This window comes from Xiphophorus maculatus, chromosome 19 (assembly GCF_002775205.1).
Source record: "Xiphophorus maculatus strain JP 163 A chromosome 19, X_maculatus-5.0-male, whole genome shotgun sequence".
In the NCBI taxonomy this organism is placed as follows: domain Eukaryota; kingdom Metazoa; phylum Chordata; class Actinopteri; order Cyprinodontiformes; family Poeciliidae; genus Xiphophorus; species Xiphophorus maculatus.
Window position 1 is genome coordinate 4,046,863 of NC_036461.1, and position 13,085 is coordinate 4,059,947.

Below are 13,085 nucleotides of genomic sequence, written 5' to 3' on the forward strand. Positions count from 1 at the left end.
GTCTACAAGTATATCATCATCAAGAGATAAAAAAAACTACTGCTTTGTTTGTGGCAAGCCCCAGTCTAAGATTGCTCGACACTTAAAAGTCCATGAGAAGACAAATGCTGAAGTCGCTCAAGCTTTGGCACAACCAAAAGCCTCAAAACTGCGAAAGAAAATACTAGGACAGTTGCGAAATAAGGGGAACTCTACTCACAATAAAGAGGTTTACAAAAGTGGCAGTGGACTGCTAAAAATCAAACGTAAACCCAAGCTGAAGTATAACATAAACCAGTATGTTCACTGCATGTTTTGCCAGGGATTGTACCTTCGGAATCACCTTTGGCGGCATGCTCGTAAATGTCAATCCAAACCAAGAACAACTGATGAGACAGGACCAAAAAGGGTTTTGAGCTTGGCCTTAATGGTGGATTCTGGACTATGTCAACAAATATCCCAAGGTGTTTTTAAGCTCCTAACAGTGATGAAAGATGATGAAGTGTCTGCTGCAGTGCGAAGTGACTTTTACATTCTACAGCTTGCACAATCATTTTTCAATAAACATGGTCAAGATCCCTCCAAGCATGAATATATTCGACAAAAAATTCGTGAAGTTGGAAGGCTTCTGCTAATCCTCCGGAATGAGTTTTCTATATACAACATTGAAGATGCTGTCAGGCCCTCAAACTTCCATGTACTTGTTCAAGCAGTCAAGAGAGTATCTGGCTTTGATGAAGACAGTCATTCATATAAAACTCCTAGCCTTGCTCTGAAATTAGGACACTCGTTGCACAAGATCAGTGACCTTATATGCTGCACAGCTTTAGTAGCAGGGAATGATGAGCTTAAAAAGTCATGTCAGGCTTTCAAAACACTTTATTTATCAAAGTGGTCAGAACTTGTATCTCACACAGCTTTAACAACCTTGAGTGACAAGCGCTTTAACAAGCCTTCCACGCTACCTTTCACTGAGGATGTTCAGCATCTTCACCAGCATTTGGAAAAGGTTGCAAATTTAGCATCTGACACTTTGAAAAGTGATCCGTCACCACAAGCCTATAGGGAATTGTGCAGAACTACATTGGCAAAAATCATTTTGTTCAACCGAAGACGAGGTGGAGAGGTTTCTAAAATGCAGCTGTCTGCCTTTCTAGAGAGGGACACCACTCCCTTGCATAAAGATGTTGCAGTTGGTCTTACAGAGTTTGAACGACAACTTTGTGCCCATTTCAGCAGGGTAGAAATAAAGGGGAAAAGGGGACGAAAAGTTGCTGTGCTTTTATCACCAGACATGGTTGAAGCCATCATCCAGCTCATTAGCAGAAGAAGGGAGTGTGGAGTGCCAGATAAAAACACCTTTCTTTTTGCTAGACCCAACTGTCTAACCCCTTACAGAGGACAAGACTGTCTGAGGGTTTATGCACATGATAGTGGTGCCAAAAACCCTGAACTTTTAAGGTCAACACAACTTCGCAAGCATGTTGCAACGTTGTCCCAAGTGTTAAACCTACGAAATCATGAACTGGACCAAGTTGCAGACTTTCTGGGACACGATATACGTGTTCATAGAGAGTATTACAGGCTACCAGAGGCTACGACTCAACTGGCAAAAATTTCTAAATTGCTTCTGGCAATGGAAAGGGGGACATTGGCAAATCTGCAAGGCAAAACACTGGAGGAGATTGAAATTGAAGGTACTTTTCAAAATTCTATGTACTTGTTTGGATTAGTGTTTTTATTTGTTACTGAACTGGTTTTAATTTTTCTTTTTTAGATGAGTTGCAACTGACTGACACTGAAAGTGGACAAAGTGAGGTTGATTGTGACCCATCCCCACTTGTAAATGATACTCAATGCTCTACAAATCAAGAATCTAATGAATCTTCTGGTGGTATGAATATCAATCGTCATGCCTGATGTAATATTACATGTTTTTAAAATTAGACATTCAGGTGTGTTCTGTTTACTTATCCAATTACAGATGGTTTAGGAGAAGAGACATCACAAGGTACCTTGTTTTTCTTTAAATTTTGATTACTCATTGCTAGAAGATTTTGCCATTTCTTAAGGTTTTTCTTTACCCTCCTTGACAGCATTGTTGAAGTGTTTATGTTATATTCTAGGGAGAACATCCTCTATGCCATCTGCTGAGAAGCCTTCAGGCACAGTAGAAGATATGACTACCTTAACAACCTTCCCCCCACCTCACGGTTAATAATTTAGTTTCAATAACTTAACATAGCACAATGCACAATATAATAATGATCTTTAATTTTGGCTAAAGGTTAGGTTTCTGTGCAGATAAGACTAATATAGCAGACAACTTGTTTTGTATCTCTAATTTGACAGGATGCAGAAAACCTCAATCTCCTGTTGAATTACCTGGGACCTCTTCTGGTATGACTTATTTCAATTAACCTTTCATTGGACATTTAGTAACTGATCTTTTATTTTGTTGGCCTGAAGTATTACTAATGTATTGTAGGAAAGGGAATGGAGATTATTGCACCACCAACTGAAAAACCCTCAGAAACCCAAGATGGTATGACTGTCTTCCTATTCATGGTGGTTCTTTACTTAGTGGTACGGTTTAGAGATACTGTTTTAAGGCTCATCATAACATGTTACAAGAATTGAGTATTATCCTGAGCTTTAAAAAGCCCAGTAAGAAACATGCAGAGAAGGGGTTGGGACTGTGCAATTTTTAAAAAAATAAGGCTGAAACAATCTTACAAAGTTAGTTGCTGATTATGATCAAGTAATAAACTGCTTAAAACCAGAATGGACAGGACAGAATATGAATGATAAGCATGACCTGGTTCTATAACAACAGGTCATAAAGCTTGCAGTGTAGTATAAAATGAAGCTTTGAGTGACAGTTTATATTTGACGTGCCAGGGCTGTAGCTTCATGATTTCTAAGTGTAATAAATGCAGTGTATCACAACTTGGTAATCAATTTAATAATTAAAAAAAATTGGAGAAAAATAATTTTAGTGGATACATATTTGATTCATGTGGTGACTAAATGCACGTTGAGAAATCTAATTGTCAAAGGGTTGTCTTCAATGAACACAATAAACAGAACTGGAATGTTAAACTTTATCACAAGCATACTTTTATAGCAGACTCCTACATATGATTTATATTTTAAAAAGTAAAATTGTCTCTCTTGTTTGCAGATTATCCTGAAAAGGACCATCCTCAGAGAAATCAAAAACGGCCCTGGTCTCCTACAGAAATTGCAGCGGTGTTGAAACATTTTCAGAAACACATTGACACTGGGAAGCTGGCAAGTTTTGTTGAAATTCAACAGTGTCAACAGGCAGAACATCCTGCTTTAATAAATCGCTCACTTCAGAACATAAGAGACTTTGTTAGAAATCGTGGTGTGTCCAAAAAGAAAAAAGAAAAAGCTAAAAATGTCAGATAAATCTTGAGCCAAGATGTTCTAAACAAAACCTTAAGAACTTTCAAGCATTCTTTTGTTTAAAAAAATAAAAACCCAGAAATTCAACTCTTAGGTGAGTATAAACGGCTCATTATATTAGAGATTATGTGCTGTTAAAAGTAACATTTAAAGGAAAAGGTGTTTTGTTTTTAAGCTTCACCTTTTTTTGGTTTTGTTTGCTTGTTTATTTTTGGAGTAGTTTTCTATAATGTGCTCTGATTTCTAAGTTGGTCCAAGATTGATGTGTGAATAGACTCAACAAAACTTGAATACTTAATCATTTTCAAAGTAATTCAGAAGATTGATTTGCAGGTTGTTGAAAAAGGCAAAAATTGTTCTAGTAAGTCTGTCTAGTAGCCTGTGTTTTGGTTTGTTCCCAAAAATAAAAATTGCAAAAGACAATGCCGTTTGTTTATTCCATAATACGTTTTAATTTGTATAGGTCTAAATATTACCCTATTGGTAATGAACTATCTCTATATTGCTGACCATATTTCTATTTGATTATTATTTTTTTCATATTTAGACTCAGATTTTTGTAGTCCGTGCCTGTGTTCATGACAAATGAACACTACCATTATTGCAGGGTGTGGATTAAATACTATTTGATGCTCATTTGGGTACTTTAATATATTTTGGGGACATTCTTTGAAGTCTTATTTTAAATGTCCTTGCAATTCTCATTGGTACTTATAATGTATTGTTATGTCAGGGGTGTGGCTTATCTATCTAATTACCAATGTCCTGTTAATGTTGCATAAAGTCAGGTCATTATATTTAGAGTTGTGTAGCATGTAAACACAATTTTAACTGAGATCTTTGTTGAGTGGCTCATTAAAGATTTTTTGACACATTCAGCCGGTCTGTAGAGCAAGTGGAAAGGGGTGCTCCCATAATTCACCACTGTGACTGGTTTGGAAAAATTGTCCTTACAATTCACCGGGACCTGTATGTGTGTGTGTGTGTGTGTGTGTGTGTGTGTGTGTGTGTGTGTGTGTGTAGGTGTGTGTGCGTGTGTGTGTGTGTGTGTGTGTGCGTGCGGGTGTGTGTGCACTTGAATTATTTGTTTTCTGGCAGAGTTCATGGCAACTTCTCTCTCCGTTTCCTCCTTTGCCTGAGGATTTTTGGGAGGAGACATTTCAAATAAACAGAATTGCACACAGAGGCCTCAAACAAGCCTGAAGCCAACCCTGCAGTTCAAACAAGCAAAAAAAAAAGACCCAAAATCAAAAAACTGGCCTTCGCCACCATGCTTCCCAACTAGGACAAACACAGCCGCGCATGATTAAAGCCACAGGCACAACACTCTGTCAAGAGGTGACACTTTTTGTGACATGTGGCCAGTGTTTGTCTGATTCCTGCTCGATCGAGGACGTCCAGTTCATTCCTAAAAGGCAACATTAGTTTATGTAACTTTTACTGCCCTCATGATGCAAGTCAGTCCACACTGAATGCTACAGAGAACCAACATTCAGCCCATTTTTCCTCAACAATGTAAGAGTGGAAAAACAGGCAGAGGCAATAACAAAGCAGAACAGCATGGCCTGGTTTGTGTTATTAAAAAATAGCAAGGTTTTTAAAAGTTAGCATTTAAAATAAGATTTTTCTTCATACGGTTTATGAAATGTACAACTTTTCAAATCAAATTTGTATCTTTAGAGTCTGATCTGTCCATTTTTGGGGTAATTTATTTTTACATCTTTTCAGCACACAAAAGTGAAAAAATATTCGGTGTAAGAGACAGTAGCTTTAAATCTAACATTAATTGAGGACTTAGACATTTATCCTCATTTAGTCATCAAAGCATACAGCTTTGTCTGAGATTTATTATGCTTAAAACAGTGCTTAAAACGACAAAACGGTGAGAGTTTTTGATTCATCCAGTAAATAAAGAACAGTAAAATATTCTGATTGTAGCCTAAGGCAGTGTTTCCCGACCCTGGTCCTTAAGGCACACTGCTCTGCATGGTTTAGATCTTTCCCTGCTTTATTACGACTGATTTGGCTGAATACGGTTCAGCAAACACCTGTCAACTGAAATCACCTGGGCTGAAGCAAGGAGACACCTAAAACATGCAGGGCAGTGAGCCCTGAGGACCAGGGCTGGGGAAACACTGGTCTAAGATGTAGCACAGTTTCTGCACAATTTGAATCAGATGGCTGAAAGAAAGCTCCCCACCTTTTCCCTTCTTACTAGAAAGACAAACTCAGCTGTCTGGAAAACTTTAGAGTGACAAAAACAAGAATTGACTTGGGAATTAAAGAAGTGCTCAGAAGTAACCTCAACCTTCTACAAAAAGTAAAGTGGAAATTAACTTGTCTACCACACAGCTGATAATGTAGCTTGACTAATTATTATTAATTACATCATATTATACTGTTTTCTGCACTATTATTCAGCAAACAGATTTTCATGCAACCCCTCAAACATCTATATCATGTTTTGATGTCAGAACACATGAACCCGTGTCGTTTCCACTGATGTCAGATAGCCTAAAGGTGTATTAAACTAATTTTTTGTGATCAAATTTATGTTGATTTTCATGTTTGTTTTTTTTTCACATTTCAAAGTTAAACTAAAAGATAAACAGCATGACAGAGTGTGACTCTTCTTCTGCAAAGATCCTCAGCAGAAGCAGGATGCATGTTAAGCAGTACTTTACAAATAAATAATGGAGTCATGTATGTTATTGGCGAGTTTAAAAAAAACTATATTTTACAATAAAATCTGGGGAGCTCTTTTTTATCTTACACTTTACTTTCAGTAATTGTTCTTCTGCTTAGCAAACGATATTTCTAGGCTGCACAGTAGAACTGTTGGCGGCATGGTTGCCTTGCAGCAAGGAGGTCCTGGGTTCAAATCCCTGCCTGGGGTCTTTCTGCATGGACCTTGCGCGTTCTCCCCATGGATGTGCAGGTTCTCTCTGGGTCCTCCAGTTGCCTGCCTCTGTCCAAAAACATTACTGTGAATTTCTCCCAGTAATTGCCCTGAGGTATGAGTGTGTGTGCATGGTTGTCTACAGGATGTTGCCCTGTGATGGACTTGTGACCTGTTGGAGTTATCTCCCACCTCTCACCCTCCAACTGCTGGTGATAAGCACCACCCCCCACCTCCAGACTCTGCCAGGAGAAATGTGTGTAGACAATAGAGGGATGGAAGGATAACATCTATAAAGAATGGAGTTATTTCCAAATAACTTCTGACTGGCAGGTCTCAGCATCCAGCAGCCTCTGGCTCAACAGTAAAATGTTTTAAAGTTGTTCTGTTCTATTTAGTCTGATTTACAGTGAGTGAGTGACAAGCAGTATGGCTATAAGATTTGTCTGTAAACTAACAGAAGAAGTTAAATTAAGATGTGGTTGACTTTACTTCCAAATCAGACTGTGGAGCAAGTCATTCTACATTCTGTTTTACTTTGCTTGTTTAAAATTTACAATTAGCAAAAAATATACAGAGGTATTTCTGATAGCAGTAAATGACTGGGATGGATTCAAAAATGGGAGAGTAAAAAGGTAAAGGCTTCAAATACATTCATTATTTTTAATTTTTCTTTTTTATTCATTTTCTTTGTCAATTTTTTTTCAAATTCAGTATTTATTTAATGCATTTTTTATTTGTTGTGACATTTAATTTAGTTATTTTTCTATATTCTGTGTTTATCATTTTTTATTTACTGTCACTTTTTTTAATCAAACATTGATTTATTTTTATTTATCCTGTTATAAGATTGTGTCATTTTCATCATGCAAATTGAGGAAGAAAAAGTAATATTGTCTTCAAGAATCATCCAAAAAGAAAAAAAAATCAACAACATGTATCGGAGATCGGTTTGGTATCGTCCTTAAAAACCTATAGAGGAATATCTCTAAGGAATGTCTTAGAGATATTCAATTCATTATTATGAAATGACTTAAAGTGACACAAACATTAAAAAAATAAGTCTATAAAAGTTCCTCTCTAATCAAAATTGCTTTCTCTTAAATTCATACAAATAAAAACACGATGCATTTAAGACTATCTGACAAAGAGGAGCAGCAACTTTAAAATGCCCTAACGGCCCCCTCCTGGTGACGCCACTGCTTTACCTCCGGAATGGATCACTAACTTATTTGCTGTTTTGACACCCGTTTATGGAAGATGAAACCGATCAGAAATTTGAAGTGGGATCTTGAAAGCGTTTCAAAAATCGGTCCACAGGTGAGTGTGTTCGGCCCATTACCTGCAGCGGCACCGCTAAGAAAGCCGAGCAGGTAAACAGACAACACGGAGGTGAACCGCCTCCCACCGCACCATTGTTCCTACCTCTTCCACGGCTGACACGGTGTTCTTGCAGTCGCTCATCTTGGACTGGAAGCTGGAAGTCCCGGGCGAAGACAAATCCTCGTTTGTCAACTCGACAAAATCCGAAATACTTATTCGCTCCGGCATGTTTCTAGAAAGAAAGGGGCTCCGAAATTCACCGAGCGAAATAGTGTGCCAAAGTTTTACGCGCGCATGTGATTCCCATTTGAAGAAGACGTGGAGTCTGTTTGCTTCGCGTGCGTTGAAACAGACAGGCTCGAAAAAATGTTTAGTCCTTCAAAGAACCGGTTCCGCACAGTAAAGTCACCTAACGGCAGAGCTGAGGTCGGACTGGACGTACGCTCCACTTAGCAGATGTGTGCGCCTAGAGATCCTTCTGCGCGTTCCGGGAGGGAGGGAGGAGGGATCTCTGGGGAATCACGTGGGGAAACTTTCTGGCGCAGTGGAACAAGCAAGGTTGTCTCTTTCATTAATACCTCTCATTTCTATGCAAACTCCTCAGAGCTTCAAGAGCGGTCGCCATGGATAAGCAGAAGCCTCTTTCACGATGTGAGCTGCAGGAATTTGAATGAATAAGGTGAAGGAATTAAAAACTCGGACAATAAACATTGTTCATCAACGCTGAGTTTCTCTTTTAATTTAAGCTGCATGAAACGCAAATTTGTTGCAAAAACCTGGCTGTATGGAGGTTTGCATGCAGAGTTCTGGACATGCTTCTTATCTTGGCTTAGACTCTAAAGTTCCTTATTCATGCTTCACAAAAGAGACGCTTTTCATTGAAGCAGAGTTGCTGAAGTCCCTCCCTCCCCTGCAGCCCCTGCACTGACATTTCCTGAAATATTCAGAAAACAACCAGAGAATAAAAAACTGGGAGAGAGGTTGAAAAAAAACCCTGCAAGAATATGTGATACAAGTCCTGCATGCCTGACATTGTCAACCCTGTCAGCTCAAAGAAACGAGGCGTATCAGTGAACATTGCCTCAGGGTGAGCAGTGATATCATATATTTTAAAGTAGAGATGATAGAAGTAAGCTGCATTATTTTTCTGTCGCCAACTGCAAAATCTGCTACAAGATATACAGAGAAACAGTTCCAGCTGTGGGGAATAATATTCTTGTTTTCTCTGTGTTCGTCTAAAAACCTTTACTTTGTGAAATAAAGGTTTTATTTGAGTTGCTACTCAATAAATGCAAGAGAAACTTGCAAGCATATTCATACCCCAGAACTTTTGGTTACACCACGTCCCCAAACATCAATGTATTGTATTTGGGTTTATAAAAAAAATCTTGTGAAGTTATAGTAAAAATATACACATTTTTAATTTTTTTTTGATGAATAGCAATCTGAAAAAGTGTGGGGTGACATACAGCATCTTTACTCTGAAACCCCAAAGTAAAACCTAACCAATTACCTTCAGACAACATCAGAGAAGTACCTGAGCGGCACGCTGTTACTCTGGAGGAGCTGACAAGATCAGTCGCTCGGGTGAGAGAATCTGTTGGCAGGACAGATATTAATTACATGCTCTACAGAGCTAGACTGAAGTTCATGGTTGCAATGAGCAAAAATGTGGAAAAAGTCATGAGATGTGAATACTTTTGTAAGCCTCTTATCTCGTGGCTCAACTATGTGGCCTTTCAGTCGATCTGCTGTTAATAAACACAAATGATTTGCTTTTTGTTTACTAAATAACTCAAACTCATAGAAATGTCTAGTATTTTATTCCTTGTGACGGTGCACAAACAAACATGCATTAAATATAAAACTGAAAGTGTCCAGAAGCTTTTCAAACACTTTTCTCTGGAAGAGCTAAAAGGTCCATCCGAGAGCAAACAACCAGCCGCCTCATTTTCCCCCAGCAGTTTCGTTTGAGCAAATAGAGTAAAGTCTACAAAGTGAAAGCTGTAAAACTTCCTCTTTAACCTATTAATCACTATGCAAAAGCTCACTGAGTTATGGAAGTGAGGCCATGTAGTAAACAGCAGCATACGTAGATCTGGTGACCCACTTTGAACTCCTCATTTGTTCTCTGTGTGTGTGTTTGAATATTCATTTGGGAGAAGAGAAAGACAAATGGACGGATTAGATCCGAGCACTTTGCACTGATGCATTTATCACCGCTGTGATGTGAGTGCTAAATATTTGTGTCGACATTTCCATGTCTGCATGCACACATGCAGAGGCTAGCAGCGTCCCAACAAAACGCTCCTTCAGCTCCGTGGTGGCCTCATGTGAAGAAGCTATGTCTTTGTGTGTTTGCCAGCTTTTCAGCCTGGAGCTCATTGTAAAGTTGTGCAAATTGGTCTTCTCAGGCTGTGAATGAAGTAAACCCATGGATTTAGAGACAATGGAAGAAAGTGACAGGCTGTTGAGGAATTTTTTTACATTTTTTTCAGGGACAAGAAGAGCTTAGCGCTGGGAAGGTGAACCACACGTGAAGAAAAGGTGGAGTGAGAGAATAAAAGAGTTGAAAACAAGCTGCGGTGGCTGCGTTCATAAACTGAAGTGACTCATTTAATGTTTTGCCTGCTTGTCTCCACCCTTTTCTTAACAACCCTGGCTTCGCATACATTGTCATTTCCCTTGTCAACAAACTCTTCGCTAACACTGCTAACAGTGACTTTACTCTTTCCTTCCATTTCCAGCTAATAAATCACTAATATCTTTGCAGTGTTAGGTATTCTTCTCAGCTTTTCTTTTTCTCTACAACACAAACATCTTTCAGTGAGGGACGGTTGCAGTGGGCAGGATTTCCGTGCTGCATGCTTCCCAGCAGCAGCACTGGGTTCCACTCTCCAGCCCAGATTGTTTTGCTTGTTGACTCAGCTCTACAAGTCCTGTTATCAATTTACAACCAATGTCAAGGAAAGGGGCCCAGGCTTACCGTAACACACCCCCTCGCCCGGTCAGCACAGATTACTGAAAACAGGAGGGAAGGAGGAGGAAAATGGGGAAGGGGGATTTATTGTTCAGCTGGAGTATTTCAGCCTGCTGCAAAAAAAAAAAAGACTTGGTGCTGCTTTAAGCATAGCATGGGGTCTGACTCACAGATTCATCTTCTGCCTTGTTAAAATGCATTATTCCTCACTAAATAAATTTGCAGCATCCATTTAGTCCAGTGCCTTGCATGCTCCAGGTGAAAACCTGAATATAAACCTCCACCCGTGTCGACAAGACAGCAGCAAACAGAAATATTGTCTGCTACCTCACCTGGTATGGCAACAAAACCTTTTTGAAACTGGAAAAACTTGTTTTGTGATTCATACGAACCTTTCATGACAGACACACTTTCACAATGTCATAGTGACGACTGGTAATTTCATCAGAACACATTTTTTACCACCTAGTAAGCCACTTGTTACCTGCTAAGCTGAGCAACATGCTGGGAAAATGTCATTCATATAAATGCAGCCTATTATTACATAAACACTCAGGCCCTTAACAATGAAAGGGGATCCCATATTTGCCAAGAAGGAACAGGCACAGAGTGAAGAGGAGGGGCCTAAAACTGAGCCCTGTGGAACTCCCTAATCACACAAGAGATTAGTGATGAGGGTGATGACAAAGAGGCCTTCCAAACTCAAAAACTCCAAGCTTATCACCAAAGGTAAATCATCAAAATACCTGTTGAAACATACAAAAAAAAAGTTGCTCAGGAATTATTAGAATGGGTTGATGGCTCTAATGAATCACTTTTACAGTAAATATTTATTGAGAAAGCTGTAAATAATAGTAGAAAGACTATTCTTAGGTTCTTCTTGTCCTCTCCTCTCTTTCCACTTGTTTTGATTAAAGTTGTATTCTCCTAAAGTCAACTACTACCTTGTTATATTTAAGTCCAGGTTGTCATTATCACACCAAGTTTCAGATGCTGAACCTCTTCCCCATAGGCATTGTTATCTTTAATTAGTCCTACAATGGTTGTGTTGTCAATTTCATGATCGTGTTAGGAAAGCAGTCATGAGTACAGAGAGTAGAAGAGAAGGCGAAGAACACACCCCTGTAGTGTCCCTGTGTTCAGAATGAGAGTGGAGACAATGTACTTTCCCATCCTGACATTCTGGAGAAAGTCCAGTATCCAGGTGAACACTGAACTGCTACGGCACAAGTTGTTCAGCGTTTGAACGATGTGTGTGGACGAAAACAGCATCCTCACATAAGTGTTGCTGTTATCTAGGTGTGTGAGGGCAAAATTTCAGCCAGCCACAGATACGTTCGCTTCCAGCTGCTGCAGCCATTTGTGCCAGGCTGAGGTGTAACTGGAGTGAGCTGCTCAGGCCTTTGAGGAGCACATCAACCTCATTGTCAATGCTTTGTCTGTATGCAGCGCCTGACACCTGAGTTCACTGCTTCTTGTTAAACACAGCAGCCGCCCTGGGCAGCATGTGTTAATAGACACTTAACAGACACCTGTATTTGAGTCAGACAAGCAGACACCAGAGAGAACTGCTATGGCTGAATGTCTGAGGGTGTTTATTATTCCTCCAAACACTCCCAGCTCCCATAAACCTCAGGCTGTGTGACGTCACACGAGGAGGAACTGAACAAGGTTGCTGAGCTTGCAACAGTAAGCAACAAAACAACAGTGGTGAAAGCAAGTGGACATTAATACACAGGCTTGCATTTTGTCTCATTATATTCACAAACTTTAATGTGCTTTTAACTGAATGTAAAGAGACTGAAAAATAAAACATCGTTGAAATGAAAGGAATGCAATACATAGCTTTCAAATTTGAGAAGCTTGACATGCCTTTGTATTCAGCCCAATATTTAACTTTTTGGGCTATGTGTAAAACATTATCTGTTGTGGCAAACAAACATTACAAATGTCCCTGAACACACCATTGCAGTAGTGAAAGACAGTGGTGGCTGTAACATGCTAGAAGCAGGTTAGAGCTAAAGGGGAGATAAAATGAGCTCAATACAGGACACTCCTAAGAGGATTAAGACTGGGATGGAGATTCACCCAATGGACAATGATCAAAGTCTAAACTTAAATCCAACTGAGAAGCTGTGGTAAAAGTTGGGAATTGTTGTGTACAGATATTCTTCATCAAATCTGACTGAGCCTTTGCCTGTTTTGCAAAGACGAATTGAAAAAAGTTGAGTTTTGAGATGTGTTGATATTCTAGAACAAAATGTGACTCTACAAAGTATTGGGGGTTAATGCAACTGGACACCAAGCTATTTTATCTATCTTCATGTGACAAAATATGGAAAAGTATAAGTTATTTTGGAAGGCATTACGTTTCGACATATTTCATCTGAAATTGCTTCAACATTTTTGGAACATAGGAAAGAAACTTATACATTTAGATCTCCAAAGTGGTGACCTATTCTCTTGCAAATG

The 13,085-nt window shown here is 39.2% G+C and overlaps 1 protein-coding gene across 1 annotated transcript in view; it reads right to left on the reverse strand.

Moving 5' to 3' along the window:
* Positions 1-8,133, reverse strand: part of LOC102235176 (arf-GAP with SH3 domain, ANK repeat and PH domain-containing protein 1-like) — a 94,230-nt gene extending 86,097 nt beyond the window's left edge. The window contains exon 1 of the mRNA XM_023352787.1: positions 7,736-8,133. Within this exon, the coding sequence (XP_023208555.1) occupies positions 7,736-7,861 (126 nt within the window). The 5' untranslated portion in view covers positions 7,862-8,133. The remainder of the gene's footprint in view (positions 1-7,735) is intronic.
* Positions 8,134-13,085: the final 4,952 nt, after the last annotated feature.